Genomic DNA, 26,911 nt, shown 5'->3' on the forward strand with positions numbered 1-26,911 from the left:
GTGCGTGATTTTCACAAACGTATGAAAGAGGCCTAAAAAAAAGCAACGTGCGCATGGAATTTGCTGACTTCTCATAGACTTTGCTGGGGAAGCAAAACACATGCATTTTGTCAATGACAGTGCAGTTTTAAACGCAGCCAAAATGCAGGAAAAAATGCAACGTGCGCACACAACCTTACTGTTTCCCTATAATAGTTTACTTTATGTTTACGCCTCCTTGCCATGGCGACCGGCCACTGCTGCTAGAAGTTGTCCAGGATCACTGGATCAGGCTGTTACTACGTTTTCCTGGCCAGCTTCAGCGCAGTAATTGCAAGCTAAACAACCGCGGTGGTCAGCCTCCTAGGCAAAAGAAGTGTTAATATCTCATGAATAGCTCCCAATCTTAATAAGTAAAGTGCTCATTATTACAAGCACTATTTGACAATAGCCATCTTGTATCTGTTCATTTCAATAGACTCCTGACAGTAAGAAAATGGATGGAGTTCCTTTCAAAACACGTCTGGAAAGAAGCCAGCACAACTTTCACATACGAATGATGGCCATATATGAGAAGGTTAGTATTTTTTTTTCCCTCATACCACAAATGCAGGCCTCAAAAATTAAATTCTTTGTTTTAGAAACTATGAAAAAGGGGAGAAAAAGATGTTACACAAGCACAAGACAGTATAATGTGATAATACAAAAACCATTATTGAACAACAGTAAAATCAATTAAAATACAAGACTACACACCCTGTAACCCATGGTCTCAAATAACCTCATATGGTAATATTATCACGGTGCAAAACAATCAAGTGTTAATAATAGATCACAGAAGTATCGAACCCCAGTATGACACATCTATGACCGGCAATTATATTATTCAACCCTGTAGCCAAATGACAATACAATCACAATTCGAATAACGAGACAAAAGCTATGCTGGTCATTAGTACCTACATAAATGGTAGTGCAATCATAAGATTAGAGCAAAACTAGAGAATAGAAGATTGAAATAACAGAAGGCTCTGGGAATTACCCGCAAACCTGGAGGAAAAAGTGGCCAACCAGGAACTCTGCATAAGAATTGATAGGGACACAGGGACGCCTGGACGGCTGCAGAGCGAGATGGAGAGAAAGCCTGGTAAGAACACCGATGCAAGAGCAGAGCGGCCAGGGGAGGGAGCTCCTGTGTCATGAGACCAAGGTGGGTAAGCGGGTGTGCAGCCAAGCCCCATGCGTATCGCTGTTGCTGCAGCTTCGTCAGGGAAAGTGTGGGGATGTAAGGTTCAAGAGGCTTATATATATGTTTATAACAAAAGATAATATTATAATCACCTGTTTGTGGACGCTGGCACAGCCCGAGCCATGGAACAGGAAGTGCGGGCACGTGCGCAGTAGCAGGTGGACGGAGAGCAGGATAGGACAAAAGCATGGGATCACAGCGACCGTAATGGCACAGGGCAGGATGCAGGCACAACTACCGCATATACACAAGGGAAAGTGTCAGTGTGTATGGCAGAGGTCAGCTTGGTGCTGAAAGATGTAGGAGTGTGTAGCTCATTAGATGCCATAAGAAACAAATAAGGCAATATATTGCATAAGTGTTGGTAGATAAAAAATTGAACACTAGCAACATATTACAACCATCCTAAGATGGACAATAATTAAGATGGTTGTAAATTGGAGGATAGTGAGCATATTCCCACACGTGCAGAGTAGCATTGATCTGCACATGAAGGAAATGCACAAAAAACAAGAAAGCCCCGGGGCGGAAGACATTGGAAAAAGCAATGGAACATAAGGGGGTACACATGATTACTACCCCTGTATATGTTGAGGAAACTTATGCATCTGAGAACTGTGAGAAACTGTGCCTAGGTGGTCAAAAGGACAATGGAAAAGGTACACCAAGGTTCACTCAGAAGTCAAGTAGAACCCATATGTATAACCGGGAGGAAAATGCAAACCCTAGAGAAACCATGTGTGGCCGCACATCACAAGGGTACACAAAACAATAAAGGGGATTGAACTCTGAAAGGTTCAGAATGCGGAACCAACACCACACAACATGGAGAGAAAAAAAACACAAAGGGTAAACACAAAACCGGTTAAGGATGAACATTATGTTAGAAAATGTATTTATCAAAACATAAAAGAACCGGAATAGGGCATACAGTTGAAGGGAAGTCCTAAAGAGGACATGAAATCATAGGGGCATCCAAATGGGTGAGCAGGGCTAGCTGAAATCCAAGCAGGAAGCAGGGCACAGATGAACAGGCACAGTCCATAGCATGTAGTTTCCAAGGCAAAAGGATCCGACGACAACAGATCCAATGTTGATAATACGACACGGCATAATTCATATTTGTTGATGAGACAAGATATCTTCTAAATTAAGAAATCATTTTCTTTAGAACACCGAGGGTAACTTGATGCCAGGAAAGGTGCAGAGACCTAGGGATGGCAAAAAAGTGGTCTTTATTAATATTATAGTAATAAGAGATCAGTACCAAAAGTCAAAGAGCCAGGTTATCCAAGGAATCCTGTGAGCAAAAGTTCTTTGTTTAAACTGCAGGGGCAACCGTGCGTAAAAGCAAAATCCATTTGGATTCATGTTGCTGTAGCCACTTATGGCATGAGCCTCCCCTGCCATTCCCGACAAACTTCTGTAGGCCAAACACCCGAATGTCACGTGTGCTTCCCTGGTGGTGAACTAAGAAATGGGTAGCCACCGAAGTAACAAACTTGCCTTTTTTCAGGTCAGACGCAGCCAAATTGATGTTAGAAAAGTGTTTCTGAATCCTTTTGCGACATTCTTGCATTGTTTGTCCCACGTAGACCTTATCACAAGGACATAAGAAACAGTAAATCATATCCCTGGTCTTACAATTTATGTAGCTGATAATGGCGTAATCCTTGGAGTCTTGTGGGTTTCTAAAGACATTGGGTGTAGGGTGCATGAAACTGCACACATTACATTCCCCACAGGGAAAAGACCCTCTGAGGACAATGCCCCGATGAAGTCTGGTCAGCGGCCTAACAAAGTGACTTCTAGTAATGAGGTCTCTTAAATTGGGTGCCCTGCGTGCTGTAATCTGGGGATATGAGCATACCACATCTGATGTTTGTATATCCGTGGTCAGAACCGGCCACCGATTGTGTAGTATGTTCTTAATTCTGTTCCACTGATCATTAAAAGTGATGATGAATCTGGCCTTACCGTCAGTCCACCCAGTAGTACCAACAGCAAGAGAAGCCTGTGTCTCCAAAGAAGCACGTTGATAAGCTTTAGACAAAACCCTTTTAGGGTATCCATGGGCAAGAAACCTGTTGGTAAGCAATTTGGCCTCTTGACGAAAGTCACTATCTTCGGAACAGTTACGTCTGATACGAAGAAACTGACCTGTGGGGACCCCGTTCTTAATATGCTGTGGATGAAAACTGTTATATTCCAGGAGGTTATTAGTTGCTGTCTTTTTCTGGAACAGGGTAGTAGACAAACCATCTTCCTTCACCTAGACTTGTAAATCCAAATAGGACACACTGATGCGTGAACTGTTGTGGGTCAAAAAGATGTTAATTACGTTATTATTGAGGGATGAAATAAAGTCCCCACATTCATCTTCCGTCCCAAGCCAGATAAAGAAAATGTCGTCGATATATATCGACACCAGTGGCGAACCAGACTTTGCAACCGTTCAGAGGGGAACACAACAGTAGCCTCCCACCATCCTAAGAACAGGTTGGCGAAGGCAGGCGCACATCGCATACCCATCGCCACGCCTGAAGTTTGTCTATAGAACTCTCTGTCAAACAGGAAATAATTATGATTGAGCATGGAGTCCAGAATGTCAATCAGAAAGGAATCGTGCATTCGGTCAGAGTGTCCCTGTGCATCCAAAAAGTACGTGACCGCATGCATTCCCTCATCGTGCCTAATGTTGGAATATAAAGACTCCAGGACGTTGCTTCGGCCTCGCGCCTTGTTTGTAATGTGTATATTTCCGATTTCTGGTGGTTCTTCCTGCGGAAGCCCCTATTGCGTCCCCCTCGTCTGGTCCTGTGTCTGGATCGCTGCCGGTTGTAGACAAAAAAAATCACTGGAACTGGCATCCCTGGAGATGGCGTGTCCCTGGGAATTTGCCAGATAGGTCCTAGCGGGTTTAGTCTGACGATTGTTCCCCTTATTTCTTCGGCGCTCCATTGGGAGACCCAGACGATTGGGTGTATAGCACTGCCCTCCGGAGGCCACACAAAGCATTACACTAAAAAGTGTAAGGCCCCTCCCCTTCTGGCTATACACCCCCAGTGGGATCACTGGCTCACCAGTTTTCTGCTTTGTGCGAAGGAGGTCAGACATCCACGCATAGCTCCACTGTTTAGTCAGCAGTAGCTGCTGACTATATCGGATGGAAGAAAAGAGGGCCCATACTAGGGCCCCCAGCATGCTCCCTTCTCACCCCACTTTATGTCGGCGGTGTTTGTTAAGGTTGAGGTACCCATTGCGGGTACGGAGGCTGGAGCCCACATGCTGTTTTCCTTCCCCATCCCCCTGAGGGGCTCTGAGGAAGTGGGATCTTACAGGTCTCCAGGCACTGAGACCGGGCTCTATCCACAGACCCAGAGACCCTGCTGGATACGGAGCTGAGTATCGTCAGGGACAGGACCCTGCTACATTAAGGTACTCTGTGTCCCCGTACACATCGCGCACACACACACCAGCATTGCTGGGAGTGCTAGTGCGCCGGGGACAACAGCGCGGAGCGCTCGTGCTATTATTCACGGCAGCTTTGCTGTGTGAATTTATGTTTTGGGAACTGCCGCGCCGGGCCGCTGCTGGGTGTTTTTACACTGTGGCGCGGCTGGGACTTGTGGTGCGCCGGGGACTCCGCGCTGGCCGTGCACATAGGACGGCCGCGCTTATTACTCGAGTCCCCGGCTTTGCGGCCTAGTTTCCGTTTCGTTCCCGCCCCCAGCCCTGCCAGTCAGGGGAGAGGCGGGACGCTGTACAGAAAGTCAGCGCCGAGGGCTGGAGTCTGCTTTGCATTCTCCAGCCCCCTTCACTGGACACAGTGGGACGCCGGTTTCCCGCTCTTGCCTTGGGCACGCCCACGGCCCGCCCCTCGTCACACGAGCTGGAGAAGGACGCCGGCAGCCATTCCTGCAGTCCGAGCTGGAGAACGGAGACAAGCTCTGGGCAACCAGTCACAGGACTCTGGCGACCACACACCCGCCTATAGGCGGGCGGTAAGCAGCACCTGAAGTGCTGACCCCACTAAATACCGCTGTGTCCATTTGTATTTTAGCTTACACTGCACTGTAGGTCGCTATTTTTGGCTATATGCCCTCTTAGATGGCGAGACAACAGCAGCAAAAAGCAGGGGTGCTAAGGCACAGGCTTTCTATGCTGCTTGTATTGCATGTGCTGAAGTGTTCATTTGTACTTATGCTTGTATGCTATACATTGCACTGTACGGTCGCTATTCTTGGCTTTATTCTCCTAGAATGGCTAGACTACAGCAGCAAAAAAGCAAAGGTGCTAAAGCACAGGCTTTCTATGCTGCTTGTATTGCATGTGCTGAAGTGTTCATTTGTACTTATGCTTGTATGCTATACATTGCACTGTACGGTCGCTATTCTTAGCTATATTCTCCTAGAATGGCTAGACTACAGCAGCAAAAAAGCAAAGGTGCTAAGGCACAGTTTTTCTAGGCTGCTTGTATTGCATGTGCTGCAGTGTTCATTTGTACTTATGCTTGTATGCTATACATTGCACTGTACGGTCGCTACTCTTGGAGATATTCTCCTGGATGGCTAGTCTACAGCAGCAAAAACGCAAGGGTGCCAAGGCACAGGCTTTCTAAGCTGCTCATATTGCATGTGCTGAAGGGCTCATTTGTACTTTATGCTTGTATGCTATACATTGCACTGTACGGTCGCTATTCTCGGCTATATGCTCCTAGCTGGCTAGACTACAGCAGCAAAAAAGCAACACAGGCTTTCTATGCTGCTTTTACTGCATGTGATACTGTTCCACCGACAAGTTCCACTGGCCCCCGTTGTGTGCAATGCTCCTCTGTAGCACTTGGTCAGCCGGGGTCTCTACTAGAGGTGGCCAAAGGAACCACCTGTGAATCCTGTCCATGGACAGGGACGGTGTTGCAGTTTCGGCTTGTGAATTGCAGTCCAGACAGGCCATGGGCAATCTTGCCAGGGTGAAGGCTCTGACACGGACGACAGTCCCAGACAGCCTAAGCGAGCTCGCTGGGAGCGGCACTCGGCCTCATCACTAGTCAGGGTCACAGCAGAGGACTCTCTGTATGATGAGGCAGACGTAGCTGATCAGGACTTTGATCCTGACACCGCTCTCAATCCGGATACACCGGATGGTGACGCCATGGGGAATGATCTTATAGCGTCCAGCAATGGCATGTTGGATATCTCTCCCCCAGCTACTTCAGTGGAGGAGTCAGCTTCCCAGCAGGAGAAATCCCATTTCAGTATCTCAAGCGTACATTGAGTACTTTTCTGGCCACGCTGACTTCAGAGAAGCAGTTCAGGATCACCACGCTTACCAGATAAGCGTTTCTCCAAATGTATTAAGGATACATGTTATCCCTTTCCCCCTGACGTGGTCAGGCGCTGGACCCAGGGTCCAAAGGTGGATCCCCCAATCTCCAGGCTTGCGGCTAGATCCATAGTTGCAGTGGAGATGGGACTTCACTTAAAGATGCCATTGACAGACAGATGGACCTCTGGTTGAAATCTGTCTATGAAGCTATCGGCGTGTCGGTTGCTCCGGCATTCGCAGCCGTATGGGCACTCTAAGCTATGTCAGCTGGTCTTGCGCAGCTGGTCTTGAGCACAGGTACATCTGTGCCGCAGGTAGCGTCCTTATCCTCGCAATGTCTGCATTGCGAAGTACCCTATTAATGCTGTCCGAGAGAGACAGTCGAGGTTTCGGTCCTTCCCAGGCTCGGGCAGGTCCAAATTGTCCTAGTCCAAAAGGGCTCAAAAGGCTCAGAGGGGCTCAAATTCCAGGCGGGCTCAATAACTCCCAAGGAAGGCAGCCAGAGGAACCGCTTCCAAGGCGGTCTCCTCATGACTTTAAGCTCTCTCTCTCCGCATCCGCGGTTGGTGGCAGACTCTCCCGCTTTGGCGACATTTAGCTGCCACAGGTCACAGACCGGTGGGTGAGAGACATCGTGTCTCACGTGTACAGGATAGAGTTCTGTTCTCGGCCTCCGGCTCGATTCTTCAGAACTTCCCCACCTACCCACCGAGCCGATGCTCTTCTGCAGGCAGAATGAGTGGTAATTCCTGTTCCTCTTCAGGAACAAGACACAGTTTTTCCTCCAATCTGATTGTGGGGGACCTAAAACTGCTCAACAAGCACGTGAAGGCCAGGCGGTTCCGGAGGGCATCCCTCCGCTCCGTCATTGCCTCAATGTCTCAAGGAGATTTCCTAGCATCAATAGACATCAGGATGCTTATCTCCACGTGCCGATTGCTCCAGAGCACCAACGTTTGCTACGTTTCGTTATTCAAGACGAGCCTCTTCAGTTCGTAACCCTGCCCTTCGGTCTGGCGACAGCCCTACGGAGTTTGAACATGTTCAGGGCAGCAGTGGGAGCAGTCCCGCACTCTCAGGGTCACTCGGTGATCTTTCCTTGGACGGTCGATTTGTCAAGGCATCCTCTCAAGAGGCATGCCAACACAGCCTGAGCGTAGCGCTGGAGACTCTCCAGAGTTTCGGGTGGATCATCAACTTCTCAAGGTTAAATCTGACACCGACCCAATCGCTGACATATCTGGGCACGGAGTGTCACGCTCCCTCAGCGATAGTGAAGCTTCCGCTGGACAAACAGCGTTCACTACAGACGGGGGTGCAGTCTCTCCTTCACGGCCAGTCACACTCCTTAACACGCCTCATGCAGAGGCAGTCAATTTCGCGCAGTTTCATCTGCGTCCACTCCAATGTGGCATTCTTGGCCAATGGGATGGGAAGTCGACGTCCCTAGAAGAAACGTCCCCCTTCTCAGACGGTCAAGGACTCTCCTCAGAGGAGTCCATCCTTCAAATCAATGTGCTGGAAATCAGGGCAGTGTATCTAGCCCTACTAGCCTTCCAGCAGTGGCTGGAAGGAAAGCAGATCCGAATTCAGTCGGACAACTCCACAGCGGTGGCATACATCTACCACCAAGGAGGGACACGCAGTCGGCAAGCCTACCAGGCAATCCGGCGGATTCTGATGTGGGTAGAGGAAAGAGCATCCACCATATCAGCAGTTCACATCCCGGGCGTAGAAAACTGGGAAGCAGACTTCCTCAGTCGCCAGGGCATGGACGCAGGGGAATGGTCCCTTCACCCGGACGTGTTTCAGGAAATCTGCCGCCGCTGGGGGGTGCCGGACGTCGACCTAATGGCGTCTCGGCACAACAACAAGGTCCCGACCTTCATAGCGCGGTCTCGCGATCAAAGAGCTCTGGCGGCAGACGCCTTAGTGCAAGATTGGTCGCAGTTCCGGCTCCCTTATGTGTTTCCACCTCTGGCACTCTTGCCCAGAGTGTTACGCAAGATCAGATCCGATTGCGGCCGCGTCATACTCGTCGCCCCAGACTGGCCGAGGAGGTCGTGGTACCCGGATCTGTGGCATCTCACGGTCGGCCAACCGTGGGCACTACCAGACCGTCCAGACTTACTGTCCCAAGGGCCGTTTTTCCATCGGAATTCTGCGGCCCTGAACCTGACTGTGTGGCCATTGAGTCCTGGATCCTAGCGTCTTCAGGATTACCCCAAGGGGTCGTGGCCACCATGAGGCAGGCTAGGAAGTCCACTTCTGCTAAGATCTACCACAGAACGTGGAAGATTTTCTTATCCTGGTGCTCTGCACAAGGAGTATCCCCCTGGCCATTCGCGTTACCTGTCGTTCTTTCCTTCCTGCAATCTGGGTTGGAAAAGGGCTTGTCGCTCGGCTCCCTTAAAGGGCAAGTCTCGGCACTATCTGTGTTTTTTCAGAAGCGTCTAGCGCGACTTTCTCAGGTGCGCACGTTCCTGCAGGGGGTGTGTCATATCGTACCTCCGTACAGGAGACCGTTAGATCCGTGGGATCTAAACAAGGTCCTTGTTGCTCTCCAGCAGCCGCCTTTCGAGCCCCTGAGGGATGTGTCACTTTCTCGACTCTCACAGAAAGTGGCCTTTCTGGTAGCGGTCACGTCTCTTCGGAGAGTGTCTGAACTAGCAGCGCTGTCATGCAAAGCTTCTTTCCTGGTGTTCCACCAGGACAAGGTAGTGCTGCGTCCCATTCAGGAGTTTCTCCCTAAGGTGGTGTCCTCTTTTCACCTTAATCAGGATATCTCCTTGCCTTCCTTTTATCCGCATGCAGTGCATCGGTATGAAAAGGATCTACATTTGTTGGATCTGGTGAGAGCACTCAGAATCTACATTTCCCGCACGGCGCCCCTGCGCCGCTCGGATGCACTCTTTGTCCTTGTCGCTGGTAAGCGCAAAGGGTCGCAGGCTTCCAAAGCCACCCTGGCTCGATGGATCAAAGAACCGATTCTTGAAGCCTACCGTTCTGCTGGGCTTCCGGTTCCATCAGGGCTGAAGGCCCATTCTCCAGAGCCGTGGGTGCGTCCTGGGCATTACGACACCAGGCTACGGCTCAACAGGTGTGCCAGGCAGCTACCTGGTCGAGTCTGCACACTTTCACCAAACATTATCAGGTGCATACCTATGCTTCGGCGGACGCCAGCCTAGGTAGAAGAGTCCTGCAGGCGGCAGTTGCCTTCCCGTAGGGGAGGGCTGTCTTTGCAGCTCTAACATGAGGTATTTCTTTACCCACCCAGGGACAGCTTTTGGACGTCCCAATCGTCTGGGTCTCCCAATGGAGCGCCGAAGAAGAAGGGAATTTTGTTACTTACCGTAAATTCCTTTTCTTCTAGCTCCTATTGGGAGACCCAGCACCCGCCCTGTTGTCCTTCGGGATTTTTGGTGGTTTTTCGGGTACACATGTTGTTCATGTTGAATGGTTTTCAGTTCTCCGATGTTACTTCGGAGTGAATTTGTTTAAACCAGTTATTGGCTTTCCTCCTTCTTGCTTTTGCACTAAAACTGGTGAGCCAGTGATCCCACTGGGGGTGTATAGCCAGAAGGGGAGGGGCCTTACACTTTTTAGTGTAATGCTTTGTGTGGCCTCCGGAGGGCAGTGCTATACACCCAATCGTCTGGGTCTCCCAATAGGAGCTAGAAGAAAAGGAATTTACGGTAAGTAACAAAATTCCCTTCGTTTCCATCTAAAGATGGTTTTGAAGTCAAAATCAGAACGGTCCCTCTGGAATTATTTACGCTTTTTGTCAATAATATCATGCTCATAGCGATCAACAGACTCATTAAGTTTGCTCTGAAAAGCTGAAACCATTGATTGATCATCCAATTTACTAAGCTTGGCTTCCAGATCTTTAATATTGGTCTTGGTGGTGGCAAGGAGCGTCCGATCATGTTTGATTACTATGTTGGAGCATCTGAGGAGGCCCTGTTCCCAAGCCGGAAAGATGGAAACTCTTAACCCCTGTGGTAGAATACCAGCCCTTAGGTACTCCTCAAGGCTGCATGTATTCCACCATAATCTCACGCCTGTTTTGTGAGCCGTAGTCAAATCTTATGTAAGTATGGAGAACTCATCAGATGCATGGGAGGGCGTACTCCCTGATAAAAACACGCTACCTGATTCCTCGATTGCTGATTCCTGATACCCGAGGGTTAAGAGTTTCCATCTTTCCGGCTTGGGAACCCTCGGTTGCGTTTCAAGACACTTGGGAACAGGGCCTCCTCAGATGCTCCAACATATTAATCATGAAAACGGTACGAGAGAGAAAAATAGTGAATTTAGAAATTATAGGGCATCATCAATTCATTACGAATCGACACCTTGCATACAGAAATGCTATGATATGAAACCTATGACCCGCCCCTAAAACATTGAATGCTGGTCACGCATATGGCGCTCATTTAACTTTGATGCTCAAAGTGGCCGCCGTCAGCTACAATGCACATCTGGACAGCATACTGTATCTTGCTGCACGTTGTGCAATATGGTAGGTGACACGTTTGTACAAGCATCTATGATACGTTGTCTTAGGTCCTGCAATGTTGGTGGAGGGGTCGCATACACCTGCTGTTTCATGTGACCTCACAGAAAAAGTCCAATGTGGTTAGTTCAGGTGAGCGTGGAGGCCACTCCACGCAGCCACCATACCCAATGACATGTAGGAAGGTCTCCATGAGGTATCGCTTCACGTCCGCAGCCTTTTGAGTTTTACATGTTCTAATCATAGCATTTCTGTATGCAAGGTGTCGATTAGTATTGAATTGATGATGCCATACAACTTTGTAATTCACTTTTTTCCTCTATCTCGTTCCATTTTCGAGATAAAAATGCTAACTCCGGAGTTTTTCTTCGGCGCTCCATTGGGAGACCCAGACGATTGGGTGTATAGCACTGCCTCCGGAGGCCACACAAAGCATTACACTAAAAAGTGTAAGGCCCCTCCCCTTCTGGCTATACACCCCCAGTGGGATCACTGGCTGCTCAGTTTTCAAGCTTTGTGCGAAGGAGGTCAGACATCCACGCATAGCTCCACTGTTTAGTCAGCAGTAGCTGCTGACTATGTCGGATGGAAGAAAAGAGGGCCCATACTAGGGCCCCCAGCATGCTCCCTTCTCACCCCAGTATATTGGTGGTGTTTGTTAAGGTTGAGGTACCCATTGTGGGTACGGAGGCTGGAGCCCACATGCTGCTTTCCTTCCACATCCCCCTGAGGGGCTCTGAGGAAGTGGGATCTTACCGGCCCCCAAGCCCTGAGGCCGGGCTCCATCCACAGACCCGTAGAACCTGCTGGATACGGAGCTGGGTACCGTTCAGGGACAAGGCCCTGCAACATTCAGGTACTCTGTGTCCCCGTATGTACAGGCCGCGCACACTCCAGACTTGCTGGGTGTGCTAGTGCGCCGGGGACAGTAGCGCTGCGCGCTGGGGTTACAGTCTCTGCAGTTTCTCTGAGGGACTTTATGTGTTGGGGACTGCCGCGCCGGCCGCCCCTGGAGCGGCGGCGCGGCTGAGACTTGTAGTGCGCCGGGGACTTAGCGCCGACCGTGCTTTTACGACGGCGGCGCTTATAAATCTAGTCCCCGGCTTTTGCGGCCTAGCTCCGCTTCGTTCCCGCCCCCACCCTGTCAATCAGGGCAAGGGAGAGACGCTGTACGATAGTCAGCGCAGAGGGCTGGAGTCTTTTTTACATACTCCAGCCCCCTCACTGAGCACAGTGGGACGCCAGTTCCCGCTCTTTGTCTGCAGCACGCCCAGGGCCCGCCCCTCTCCACAGGACGCCGGCAGCCATTCCTACATGCAATCTGGCTGGAGAACGGACACAGGCTCTGGGAGACCCAGACAAGGGATTTCTGGCGACCACACACCCGCGTTAAGCGGGCGGTAAGCAGCACATTAGTGCTGGCCCCACTAGTGCCACAGTGTTATATTGGTGTATTTTTTTCTCTATACCATATATATCGATATATTGCACTGTAAGGTCGCTTCTTGGCTGTATACCCTATATTGCTCTGAGGAGACGACAACATGTCATCCGCAAAACGCAAGGGTGCCAAGACACAGGCTGTATATGCTGCTTGTGCCGCTTGTGGGGCTGATTTACCGGCAGGTTCCAAAGACCCCCATTGTGTGCAATGTTCGGTCCCTGTGCCACTTCGTCAGCCGGAGTCTATGGTGGTAGTGGCCCAGGCAGAGTCACCGGTGAACCCTGTCCCGGTGACGGGGACAGAGTTTGCAGTTTTTGCTGACAGGATGTCTGTCACTATGACAAAAATCCTAGAGACCTTGCAGGCCAGGCCAGTTACTCAGTCCATGGACACTGCTGCGTCAATGTTCCCAGGTCCCCCTCAGTTGGAGTTAATCCGTGCTTCAGGGGGGTCCCAGGCATCTCAGGCTGAAGGCTCTGACTCAGATGACAGTCCCAGGCAGCCTAAGCGAGCTCGCTGGGAGAGACCCTCCACGTCATCACGTGGATCAGGGTCTCAGCGAGAAGAGTCTCTGCGGGATGAGACAGAGGAGGGTGATCAGGAGTCTAATCCTGAGACCGCTCTCAATCTGGATACTCCTGATGGTGACGCCATGGTAAATGACCTTATAGCGGCCATCAATAGACTGTTGGATATTTCTCCCCCAGCCCCTTCAGCAGAAGAGGCAGCTGCACAGCAGGAGAAGTTCCATTTCAGGTATCCCAAGCGTAAACTGAGTACTTTTCTGGACCACGCTGACTTCAGAGAATCAGTCCAGAAACACCATGCTTATCCAGACAAGCGTTTCTCCAAACGTCTTAAGGATACACGTTATCCCTTTCCCCCTGACGTGGTCAAACGCTGGACCCAGTGTCCAAAGGTGGATCCCCCAATCTCCAGGCTTGCGGCTAGATCCATAGTTGCAGTGGAGGATGGGGCTTCACTTAAGGATGCCAATGACAGACAGATGGACCTTTGGTTGAAATCTGTCTATGAAGCTATCGGCGCGTCGTTTGCTCCAGCATTCGCGGTTGTGTGGGCACTCCAAGCTATTTCAGCTGGTCTGGCACAGGTGGACTCTATCATACGTCCAGCAGTGCCGCAAGTGGAGTCCTTAATTTCGCAAATGTCTGCGTTTGCGACCTATGCTATCAATACTGTCCTGGACTCTACGAGCCGTACCTCAATGGCGTCGGCCAACTCGGTGGTTTTGCGCAGAGCCTTGTGGTTAAAAGAATGGAAAGCGGATTCTGCTTCCAAAAAATGTTTAACCAGCTTGCCACTATCTGTAGACAGACTGTTTGGTGAGCAATTGGCTGAAATCATTAAACAGTCCAAGGGTAAAGACTCCTCCTTACCCCAGCCCAGATCAAGCAAACCTCAACAAAAGAGGTGGCAGTCGAGGTTTCGGTCCTTTCGAGGCTCAGGCAAGGCCCAATTCTCCTCGTCCAAAGGGACTCAGAAGGAGCAAAGGGGCTCAGATTCCTGGCGGACTCACTCACGCCCCAAGAAAGCAACCGGAGGAACCGCTTCCAAGGCGGCTGCCTCATGACTTTCGGCCTCCTCCCTCCGCATCCTCGGTCGGTGGCAGGCTCTCCCGCTTTGGCGACATTTGGCTGCCACAGGTCAAAGACCGGTGGGTAACAGACATTTTGTCTCACGGGTACAGGATAGAGTTTAATTCTCGTCCTCCGCCTCGGTTCTTCAGAACTTCCCCACATCCCGACCGAGCAGATGCCCTTCTGCAGGCGGTGGGCTCTCTAAGAGCAGAAGGAGTGGTGATCCCTGTTCCTCCTCAGGAACAAGGGCAAGGTTTTTACTCCAATCTCTTCGTGGTTCCAAAAAAGGACGGCTCGTTCCGTCCTGTTCTGGACCTAAAGCTGCTCAACAAGCATGTGAACGCCAGGCGGTTCCGGATGGAATCCCTCCGCTCCGTCATTGCCTCAATGTCTCAAGGAGATTTCCTCGCATCAATAGACATCAAAGATGCTTATCTCCACGTGCCGATTGCTACGGAGCACCAACGTTTTCTACGTTTTGTGATAGGAGACGAACATCTCCAGTTCGTAGCTCTGCCATTTGGTCTGGCGACAGCCCCACGGGTTTTCACCAAGGTCATGGCGGCAGTGGTAGCAGTCTTGCACTCCCAGGGACACTCGGTGATCCCTTACTTGGACGATCTACTGGTCAGAGCACCCTCTCAAGAGGCATGCCAACACAGCCTGAATGTTGCGCTGGAGACTCTCCAGACTTTCGGGTGGATCATCAACTTTTCAAAGTCAAATCTGTCACCGACTCAATCACTAACGTATCTTGGCATGGAGTTTCATACTCTCTCAGCGATAGTGAAGCTTCCGCTGGACAAGCAGCGGTCACTACAGACAGGGGTACAGTCTCTCCTTCATGGTCAGTCGCACTCCTTAAGGCGCCTCATGCACTTCCTAGGGAAGATGGTGGCAGCAATGGAGGCAGTCCCGTTTGCACAGTTTCATCTGCGCCCACTTCAATGGGACATTCTCCGCCAATGGGACGGGAAGTCTACTTCCCTGGACAGGAAAGTCTCCCTTTCCCAGACGGCCAAGGACTCTCTGCAATGGTGGCTCCTTCCCAACTCATTATCACAGGGAAGATCATTCCTGCCCCCATCCTGGGCAGTGGTCACGACGGACGCGAGCCTGTCAGGGTGGGGAGCAGTTTTTTCTCCACCACAGGGCTCAAGGGACGTGGACTCAGCAGGAGTCCACCCTTCAGATCAATGTTCTGGAAATCAGGGCAGTGTATCTAGCCCTACTAGCCTTCCAGCAGTGGCTGGAAGGAAAGCAGATCCGAATTCAGTCGGACAACTCCACAGCGGTGGCATACATCAACCACCAGGGAGGGACACGCAGTCGGCAAGCCTTCCAGGAAGTCCGGCGGATTCTATTGTGGGTGGAGGACAGAGCATCCACCATATCAGCGGTTCACATCCCGGGCGTAGAAAACTGGGAAGCAGACTTCCTCAGTCGCCAGGGTATGGACGCAGGGGAATGGTCCCTTCACCCGGACGTGTTTCAGGAAATCTGTCGCCGCTGGGGGGTGCCGGACGTCGACCTAATGGCGTCACGGCACAACAACAAGGTCCCGACGTTCATGGCACGGTCTCGCGATCAAAGAGCTCTGGCGGCAGACGCCTTAGTGCAAGATTGGTCGCAGTTCCGGCTCCCTTATGTGTTCCCACCTCTGGCGCTCTTGCCCAGAGTGCTACGCAAGATCAGATCCGATTGCAGCCGCGTCATACTCGTCGCCCCAGACTGGCCGAGGAGGTCGTGGTACCCGGATCTGTGGCATCTCACGGTCGGCCAACCGTGGGCACTACCAGACCGACCAGACTTACTGTCCCAAGGGCCGTTTTTCCATCGGAATTCTGCGGCCCTGAACCTGACTGTGTGGCCCTTGAGTCCTGGATCCTAGTGTCTTCAGGATTATCCCAAGGAGTCGTTGCCACCATGAGACAGGCTAGGAAGCCCACTTCTGCTAAGATCTACCACAGAACGTGGAGGATTTTCTTATCCTGGTGCTCTGCACAAGGAGTATCCCCCTGGCCATTCGCGTTACCTACTTTTCTTTCCTTCCTGCAATCTGGATTGGAAAAGGGCTTGTCGCTCGGCTCCCTTAAAGGGCAAGTCTCGGCTCTATCCGTGTTTTTTCAGAAGCGTCTAGCACGACTTTCTCAGGTGCGCACGTTCCTGCAGGGGGTTTGTCATATCGTCCCTCCGTACAGACGGCCGTTAGATCCATGGGATCTAAACAGGGTACTAGTGGCTCTTCAGAAAACGCCTTTCGAGCCTCTGAAGGATGTTTCACTTTCACGACTCTCACAGAAAGTGGCCTTTCTGGTAGCGGTCACGTCTCTTCGGAGAGTGTCTGAGCTAGCAGCGCTGTCGTCCAAGGCTCCCTTCCTGGTTTTCCACCAGGACAAGGTAGTGCTGCGTCCCATTCAGGAGTTTCTCCCTAAGGTGGTATCCTCTTTTCATCTTAATCAGGATATTTCCTTACCTTCCTTTTATCCTCATCCACTTCATCGGTATGAAAAGGATTTGCATTTGCTAGATCTGGTGAGAGCACTCAGAATCTACATTTCCCGCACGGCGCCCCTGCGCCGCTCGGATGCACTCTTTGTCCTTGTCGCTGGTAAGCGCAAAGGGTCGCAGGCTTCAAAAGCCACCCTGGCTCGATGGATCAAAGAACCAATTCTTGAAGCCTACCGTTCTGCTGGGCTTCCGGTTCCATCTGGGCTGAAGGCCCACTCTACCAGAGCCGTGGGTGCGTCCTGGGCATTACGACATCAGGCTACGGCTCAACAGGTGTGCCAGGCAGCTACCTGGTCGAGTCTGCACACTTTCACCAAACATTATCAGGTGCATACCTATGCTTCGGCGGACGCCAGCCTAGGTAGAAGAGTCCTGCAGGCGGCAGTTACCTCCCCGTAGGGGAAAGCTGTCTTTGCAGCTCTAACATGAGGTATTTCTTTACCCACCCAGGGACTGCTTTTGGACGTCCCAATCGTCTGGGTCTCCCAATGGAGCGCCGAAGAAGAAGGGAATTTTGTTACTTACCGTAAATTCCTTTTCTTCTAGCTCCTATTGGGAGACCCAGCACCCGCCCTGTTGTCCTTCGGGATTGTTGGTTTTGTTCGGGTACACATGTTGTTCATGTTGAACGGTTTTCAGTTCTCCGATGTTACTTCGGAGTGAATTTGTTTAAACCAGTTATTGGCTTTCCTCCTTCTTGCTTTAGCACTAAAACTGAGCAGCCAGTGATCCCACTGGGGGTGTATAGCCAGAAGGGGAGGGGCCTTACACTTTTTAGTGTAATGCTTTGTGTGGCCTCTGGAGGCAGTGCTATACACCCAATCGTCTGGGTCTCCCAATAGGAGCTAGAAGAAAAGGAATTTACGGTAAGTAACAAAATTCCCTTCTTCACCAGGTGGCGAAATAGGTGGTTTCATTGCGTAGCGCATGGCTACTTTACTATACCTAGACACCACTTTTATGCTTATAGCAGCCGCCATTCTCAAGTTAATGGCGGTGAACAGGATATGGGTGGACACACTGTGTGCGTGAATGTATGTATGTATGTATGTATATATATATATATATATATATATATACAAACACTATGTAATAAACTATGTGGCAAAAAAACCAGTTTTTAACAAAATATCCTAAATAATATTGTGCAGTCTATGAATTTGTTCTAAGAAATAGAATAGCCTCCATCAGATCCTCCTTCATAGATGACCTCAAATCTGACCTGATAATTTTAAGGCTAGAGAACAACCTCTTTACACTAACTTGGGTTGGAGGCAAAAGGCAAAGCCGTAACCACATGGGCAACATCTCTTAACAATTTCCGAGTATAAAGGAATTGCCTCATGCAGTCAGTTTTGATGAACGGTTGAATTTTTCTATTATTTGAGAGCAAGTGAAAAATGTTGCTGAAATATGGTCAATGTGCTTGCTATAGGAGACGGAATTAAATATTTTTCCTTGTGGCAACGCTTTGCCTGCTCCTTGTCCAAATAGTTGTCAAAGTTAAACTCCTCATCTGATGAGGATGAAAATATGGCAGCAGTAGCACTGTCAGGACCCAAGTCCTCTTGCGCCTGGGACTCCTGTAGGCCACTCATGCTAACTGCTACCTCAGTCAGAGCTTCTTTTCCTTTAGTAAGCTGTTGATCATTAAGCAGTAAACGATGACTTGGGTCTACATAAACAGCTGCCAGAAGAGTATTATTTTCCAATAGCTGTGTCTCTCCATTTCATTAAAGCAGAAATGCCATCTGGGATTAAATCTCTTTGGGACAGGCAAAATAGCAAGTTCTTCCACTGCCTTATAAAAATGCCAGGAGTTAAATCCTCGGCTTGTAATTTTTAGTCACAGTAAATGGGTGGTTAAGCAATTCCTTCAATTCAGCCACCTGTGTCCATTGACCTTCATTTAGTGTTACCTGAAGGTTCGCCATATCTATAAGAAACGGTTTTAGTTCAAGCAATCACTCAATCATTAAATAAGTGCTGCCCCACCGTGTGGCTTGATCAACAATTGCCCCTTTCCCAGCACGTCTCTTCAAAATGGAATCAATTTTAGGGGTTCTGGCGGCAATAACCAATTTCCTCACTTTTCCAATCAGATTTCCAGCATTACCCTCTTGCAGACTATGGGGTACTTTGCACGCTGCTACATCGCTAGCGTTCTCGTTAGCGATGTGAAATGCTAGATCGCAAGTGCGATCTTTCGAGATCGCACATGCGTAAAATGACCTATGTGCGATCTCGAAAGATCGCACTTGCGATCTAGCATTTCACATCGCTAACGAGATCGCTAGCGATGTCGCAGCGTGCAAAGTACCCCTATCTCTTATTGCCAGCTGCAGTGTGTGAACAACACAGCGCATGTGATGAATATGAAAGTGTTTTGAAGCAGCTTCAACAAGATCATCTAATTCTAAAGTATAATTTTGCTGTTCTTCTGTTGTAATATCTGTTTGTTCCTCAGTTACATGAACAGCACTGTGGCCTTCCGTCTCAAACATTCTGAATCCTACATTTTCTTCTAGCTGTTGTTCATTACTCTCATTCATTAGTTTAATTGTACTGATCATGTTTGAAGCATTGTTTTGTGAGGATCCGTTTTTGGGCTCATAAATGGATCCTCACGAAGAATGAGCATGTAGGTTTGTGTATCGTTTTTCTAATCTGCTTTTGCTATTGAAAACAATATCTATTAGCTCAAAAATCTTTCAGGTGATGCGGTTTTTTAAAAAAAACGCTGTGTGTGAAAGTACCCTTATTGGCACTTTACACGCAGCGATATCGCTAGCGAGCATACCCGCCCCCGTCAGTTGTGCGTCACGGGCAAATCGCTGCCCATGGCGCACAACATTGCTAACACCTGTCACACTACTTACCTGCCTAGCGACGTCACTGTGGCCGGCGAACCGCCTCCTTTCTAAGGGGGCGGTTCGTGCGGCGTCACTAAGCGGGCGCCCAATAGAAGCGGAGGGGCGGAGATGAGCGGGACAAACATCCCACCCACCTCCTTTCTTCCTCATTGCAGGCGGCCGCAGGTAAGGTGATGTTCCTCGTTCATGCGGTGTCACACATAGCGATGTGTGCTGCCGCAGGAACGACGAACAACATCATACCTGCAGCAGCAACGATAATCGAGAATGGAACGACGCGTCAACGATTAGGTAAGTAATTTTGATCATTAACGGTCGTTCGTGCGTTTCACACGCAACGACGTCGCTAACGAGGCCGGATGTGCGTCACAAATTCCGTGAACCCAACGACGTCTCGTTAGCGATGTCGTTGCGTGTAAAGCGGCCTTTAGATCAGGCATAGAACAGCCATTTATAGGACATTTCATAACTTTCCCAAATTCCTATGAAAAAATATTCCGCACATTCTGCATTGAATTACTGTACGCAATTCTGGCCAATGCCAGATTTGCCAGTCCCTGTGGTGGGCCGGAGCCTGTAGTGGGCCGCTGTATCTGCAGTCACCGCCACGCTCCTCAACAGTCTGTGCATGCCGGGCACACTAGCTGCAGCAGGACCAGGAGGCAGCGCTGCGCTTTCCCTGCTGTGTGCCCGGCATGCACACACTGCTGAGGAGCTCGCCGGTGCCGGTGACCGCAGATACAGCGGTCCACCACAGGGACCGGCCCATCTTTCAGACGTAAATACATTTGAACAGTGCACCGGGACTGGGCCCCGCCCCTGACGTGCAGCAACGTGATGAGATCAGCATCTTGCTGACATCATCACAGTGCTGCGGGCGCCACACAGGAGACATCAGGGAGCGGTAAGCGCTCCATGGAGGAGCCGAAAATGGCAGGTTTAATTATTGAGGATGAGTGGGGAGGGACTGAGGACACATAATGGGGAACATTTGTGAAGGAACACAGCTTTGTGACAGGCAGAGGGGGAGTGCTGTATTCCGAGGGAGGGGGGAGGCAGGAGTGTGTAGTGATGGGGTAGTGTAATTTGTGTGTGTAAGGGGTGATGGGGGGTGCATTGTATTATGTCTGGGGAGGGGGTAATGGAGGGTGCATTGTATTGTGTGTGGGGCGGAGGGATAATGGGGGCTGCATTGTAGTGTCTGTGTGTGTGTGTGTGTGTGTAGAGGGTGATGGGGGGTGTATTGTATTGTATGTGGGGGGAGGGGTAATGGAGCGTGCATTGTATTGTGTGTGTGAGTGAGGGTAATGGGGGTGCATTGTATTGTGTGTGTGGGTAATGGGGGTGCATTGTATTGTGTGTGGGGAGGGGTAATGGAGGTGCATTGTATTGTGTGTGTGTGTGTGTGTGTGTGTGAGGGTAATGGGGGTGCATTGTATTGTAGGTGTGTGTGTGTGTGAGGAGTGGTAATGGGGGTGCATTGTATTGTGTGTGTGTGTGTGTGTTGGAGAGTGGTAAGTACTCACATAATGCCATACGGTGCTCACTTAATGCCATATAGTACTCGCATAGTGTCATACAGTACTCACATAGTGCAATACAGTACTTACAATGCCATACAGTACTCACATAATGCCATACAGTACTCAGTGCCATACAGTACTCACATAATGCCATACAGTACTCACATAATGCCATACAGTGTCAAATAATGCCATACAGTGCTCACATAGTGCCATACAGTACTCACATAGTGCCATACAGTGTCACATAGTGCCATACAGTGTCACATAATGCCATACAGTGCTCACATAGTGCCATACAGTGCTCACATAGTGCCATACAGTACTCACGTAATGCCATACAGTACTCACATAGTGCCATACAGTGTCACATAGTGCCATATAGTGTCACATAGTGCCATACAGTGTCACATAATGCCATACAGTACTCACATATTGCCATACAGTGTCACATAATGCCATACAGTACTCACAGTGCCATACCGTACTCACATGCCATACAGTGTCACATAATGCCATACAGTGCTCACTTAGTGCCATACAGTGCTCACATAATGCCATACAGTACTCACATAATGCCATACAGTACTCACATAGTGCCATACAGTACTCACATAGTGCCATACAGTACTCACATAGTGCCATACAGTGTCACATAGTGCTATACAGTGACACATAGTGCCATACAATGCTCATATAATGCCATACAGTACTCACATATACAAGTGCAGAAATATATCACACATTCACCATGCGAAAAGTGGGCCTGTGCACCCCCAAATGCCTGGACTGAATTTTAGTCCCAGTCCGGCACTGACCCAATTTATTATATATTTTAGGAGTCGGACCATTTTATACCGACTCCGACTCCAAAGCCCTGGTTCTAACAGGCCAAGTGTCAGTGTAAAATGGAGAGGTCTTGTGTCCTTCCCTGAGGTTTTCCTGCAGTAGGCAAAGCCACCTGTCTTTTTCTTAAAAGTTTTTTATGGTGGTCTTGCCATAGTTTTTACAGCGTCTCCACCGCTGGCAACTTATAGGCTAAATTGTAAACAAAAAATATCTAGCAGCTTCCTAACAGAAGTCACCTGGAAGGTTAGCACGCTACTATTAGGCTGCTTTCACACTACGTTTTTCTTAACATTTTTTTTAACGCAAAAACGGATCCAGTGCAAATGCATTTTCATTTCAATGCATTTGCAATGGACTCGCGTCAACATGCGTTCACATGCGTTTGCGTGCGTTATAGTGAGGATCCAGCGACTTGCAGTTTTTTAACTTTTTTCAAAACCGCTACTTGTAGCATTTTTGAGCTGCGTCCAAATACTGTTTTTCACTGGATCCTGACTATACTGCACGCAAACGTATGTGAACGCTGGCATGCTGATAGACAGGATCCTGCTTGCTCTACTGAGCATGCCCAGAAACCAGCCTGGCGTGATCAGTCTCTCTCTCTCTCCCCCTCCCTCTCTCTCTCCCACCTCTCTCTCCTGAGAGCGGCGGACGCTCGTAACCAAGGTAAATATCGGGTAACCAAGCAAAGCGCTTCGCTTAGTTACCCGATCTTTACCTTGGTTACGTGTGCAGGGAGCAGGCAGCCCGGCTCCTAGCAGCTGCGGACGCTGGTAACCAAGGTAAATATCGGGTATCCAAGCAAAGCACTTCGCTTAGTTACCCGATGTTTACCTTGGTTACCAGCGTCCGCAGCTGTCAGATGCCGGCTCCCAGTCTATCACGTTCAGTTCCCCCCCTCCCGATCATATGACTCCAATGCCCGCCCATAAACTTCAAGTGACAGGATCCTGCAAAATAACACATGCGTTTGCATGTGTTTTTCTTTGTAAAAACAGGATCCACTTTTACAACAAAAAAACGTTCTAGACGCATGTTAAAAAAACGTAGTGTGAAAGCAGCCTTAGAAGTTTCTCAGTTTCCAAACAGAAGCGATTAAAAAGTAAGTTACAAATGCTGAACTTGCGCACGCAATGTTGTTTTTACATTGCTGTGCATTATTTCTTTTTTGCTGAGCATTTTCACCTGAAAGACATGCACACATCTATCCTGTGCTCTACCCTGAGCACCTACATCTGGGTTACGTTCCAAATCCCCTTAAAAAATTGATTCATACAAAACCCCTGATTGAGCCATTTATTATAATGCGGCAGATGGTGTCACTTTGGACTCCCTCAGGCCTCTATATCATTAGTGTGACCTCTTTTTACTGTATTTTTGCATGCACCTAAAATAGATGGGAAAACACCTGGAAACAGAGACCAGACAGTCCAAATTGATTACCAGTCTTATTATAGTGATTTGTTCTGTCTGGGGTTTTATATGAATCGCATTTTTTGGGGGGATTAAGACAGTCCGATGTAAGCGCTCAGCAGGGAGCACAGTATGTATACCGTAAATATGGACTAAGCCTTATACTGATATTTATTCCAAAACTGTGGGTTTCCACTTTACTGGTAGTCCAAAGTCTGCATAAAAGCAATATAAACTCCACTCCCCCAAAAAATAAATAAAAAATTATTCTGTAGAATTGTGCTCCCAAATGCCCAACTCCCATCTGATCTTCCCAATGAGCCTAATCCACCATTAACTCCATATTTCTGCCATAAAGAACCCACCTGACTATATACATGATGCATGTTTCTAAAAGCACAAGCTGGGCACAATGTATGGGTAGTAAGCTGGCATATATGCAATTATATCTCTGAAATGTCACATCATGAGTAGTGATGGGTGGACCCGAACTGTAAAGTTCGGGGTCCGTACCGGATACCTAGTGTCCGTGCACAGACCCCGAACAATGACTTCTCAGGGAAATCTGTGTAGCTGTTCAAGTTCAGCTACCCAAATAATGATAGAAATTTAAAAAAGAAAATCAAAATAAGGAATAAAGCAGGAGCGTTATACTTACCCACTTTCCCCACAGCTGTCACAGTGCTTCTGGGTCTGCTCATTAGCCCTCAGACATAGCCACTGCTTCCACCACGCGTCTCTGATTGGTTGCAGTCAGACTGCGCCAACACCCTGTGTGACAGCGTCTGGTCGGTTGGAATCCTACACGCTGTCTGCTTTGTGTTTGCTAAGAAATGCAGATTTGTGCTGAAATTATACACCAAATTCCTGCACCAAATGTCCACCTCCTGGCAAAAAAGTCACTTCAAAACTGCATCGCATTGTTTAGATATATATCTATATATTATAAAAAAAAATAGGTATTTGATTCTTCCCAGCCTAAAAATAGCAGCCCACAAATGCCCCAGAGGTGGCACATGTATTAGATGCGCCAAATCTGGCTCTGTACTTTTCTCTTCCCATAGCCCTGGTGCGGTGGACATCTATAATAAATGGGGTTGATGCTAGTTGTGACTTGCCATCTGGCATCAAGCTTTTGTATTAGTAGAAATATTAAACATTTTCTTTCCGCCTTCTAACTCACATCCAGTTGAGCAAGGCAGGGACTGGGGTACCACGGCGATCTCCCGCTCCTGTCTTCATCTCACGGAGCGCTTACCTTTCCCCTCCTAGCTGCTGCGTCCTCACCACCTCCATGGCTTTGCGTTGCCTTTAGCAGTGTGATGAGATTGCAAAGTGATAATCTCATCACACTGCTGAACATTGGGCCACGAGATGGCACAATGCTCTGCTCCACTGACCTTGCCTCCTCCACATGGCTAATTTGCATGTGATGCCCCTGAAGTGCTTTGCATACAAATTAGCCACTGTAGTGACCAAAGCAAAATGGCCGGGCCCCTCTACTGTGACGAGGGTCCTGTAAAGAGGGGAGCCTGCGGCTTAATAAAACTAAGGAATTACCCCAGTCCCCCCTCTTCACCATATACCAGTCATGGTTGTCATGCCCTGGTTTTGAGGTACTGTGAAAAACTCCAGCTGTGACCACACATAAACTCAATGACGTCACAGCTACGGCTCAGTCAGTCTCTGCCTGCAGCCACAACGGGCGGTCATGTTTTGTGCCTGTTCGCTATGACTTCAGGATGTAGCAGAGCTTTGTCAGACCTGTGTGTTTTGGGAATTAATAAAGGGGTGAAAGAGTGGTGTTTAATCTTTTATTTCAAATAAAGGATTTTTTCTACAGGATTAGTAATGGGGGGAGGAGGGTCTCATAGACCCTACTCATTACTATTCTAGAGCTTATTGGCATCTGTGAGCTGTCATTAACCCTTTTATATTAACCGAATTGCCACATCACCAGGGCAATCTGGATGAGCCTGGATTGTCCCATCTAATGGATGTTACATTTCTGTGTGGCTGCAGGCTGCTATTTTTGGGCTAGGGGGCCCAATAACCATGGGTCTCCCAAGCTTAATAACACCAGCCCGCAGCTGTCGGCTTTATCTTGGTGAGTATCAAAATTGAGGTGGAAGGGGGCTGCATGCCGGTTTTAATTTATTTAAATAATTAAAAAAAAAAACAACAACCCGCCTAGGGTCCCTCTTATTTTGATAACACAGCCAAGATAAGCACACGGCTGGGGGCTGCAGCCTGTAGCCTTATGCTTTATCTGTGCTGGGTGTTATAATATGGGGGAACCCTACGCATGACAGCGCGATCAAAATGGTTAACAGGCGCAAGTCACCCTCACTTGTTAGCTACACATGTGGACTGATCTGATTAGAACATGTCGACTGATCCCCGTGTCAATGGGAGGGAGGCAACCTACGATGTCTATTTACATCCTAGGTCGTTAAGGGGCTTTCCAATGAACAATGTCAATTTTAAAATTTTATTTAAATCTGTGGATCTTGGCATAGTAAATTCCATAATTGGATATTTAAAAAAAAATTCCTGTACTGAGATTATTATGATTTCCTACTATGCTGTGTAATGGATGTGTCTGACTGAGCAGGGATATGGTCTGATCATACCACAGCTCCTGAGCAGGGGAGGACAGAAATCAAGAGTATTCAGACAGCACAACAGAGGATCATAGCTGATTCTGTTTGTGATGCAAACCATTTCCCTGTGTGGAGTGGGGTTTGTTTTTTTTTGTTTTGTTTTTTTTTCTTTCTTTTTACATAAAATCGCAAATATTTTTTTTTTATGCTGTAATGTCTGTATACATTAAGTTATAATTAAGTTATAAGTTCCTCCCTGGTCCAGGAGATGTGGTATGATCAGATTTTGTCAGTGTACGGTCAGACACAGCCATTACACAGTACATGGCAGGGACACATTTATGAGATTACCTCAACACAGGAACATTTTATTTATTTATTTGTAAAACACATTCAACTGTGGAACTTATTATTCCTAGATTTATTGATTAAAATGAACTTTGTTCGTGAGAAAACCTCTTTTTAAAGGCATCAGTCAGTAGGTTTTTGCAATGTAAGCTGAAGACAGCACGCTGCAAGGGTTACAGCATAGAATTCAAGGATTCGTGTCTTGTCATGTTCCGTCCCATTGTTTATTTGCTTAAGGCCCCGTTACACGGGACGATATATCGTGCGATTGCAAAAGCGATCGCAACCGTCATTTGTGCGTCATGGGCAATTAGTTGCCCGTAGCGCACAAAGTCGGTAACACTCGTCACACGTACTTACCTCCCGGACAACGTGTCTGTGGGCGGCGAACATCCTCTTTCTGATGGGGGAGGGACGTTCGGCGTCACAGCGACGTCACACAGCGGCCGGCTAATAGAAGCGGAGGGGCAGAGATGAGCGGGACATAACATCCCACCCACCTCCTTCCTTCCGCATAGCCAGCGAGACGCAGGTAAGGAGATGTTCGTCGTTCCCGGGGTGTCTCACGTAGCGATGTGTGCTGCCTCGGGAACGATGAACAAATGACGCACAGAAGGAGGGACGATATGAAAATGAACAACGTGTCAACGAGCAACGATAAGGTGAGTATTTTT

General features: G+C 48.8%; 1 protein-coding gene across 2 annotated transcripts in view; it reads left to right on the forward strand.

Moving 5' to 3' along the window:
- Window positions 1-457: 457 nt before the first annotated feature.
- LOC142289848 (uncharacterized) overlaps window positions 458-26,911 on the forward strand; it is a 114,376-nt gene continuing 87,922 nt past the window's right edge. For both annotated transcript variants that reach the window (XM_075333790.1, XM_075333791.1), the window contains exon 1: window positions 458-556. In XM_075333790.1, the coding sequence (XP_075189905.1) occupies window positions 476-556 (81 nt within the window). In that variant the 5' untranslated portion in view covers window positions 458-475. The remainder of the gene's footprint in view (window positions 557-26,911) is intronic.

The sequence above is a fragment of the Anomaloglossus baeobatrachus genome, chromosome 2 (assembly GCF_048569485.1).
Source record: "Anomaloglossus baeobatrachus isolate aAnoBae1 chromosome 2, aAnoBae1.hap1, whole genome shotgun sequence".
In the NCBI taxonomy this organism is placed as follows: Eukaryota; Metazoa; Chordata; class Amphibia; order Anura; family Aromobatidae; genus Anomaloglossus; species Anomaloglossus baeobatrachus.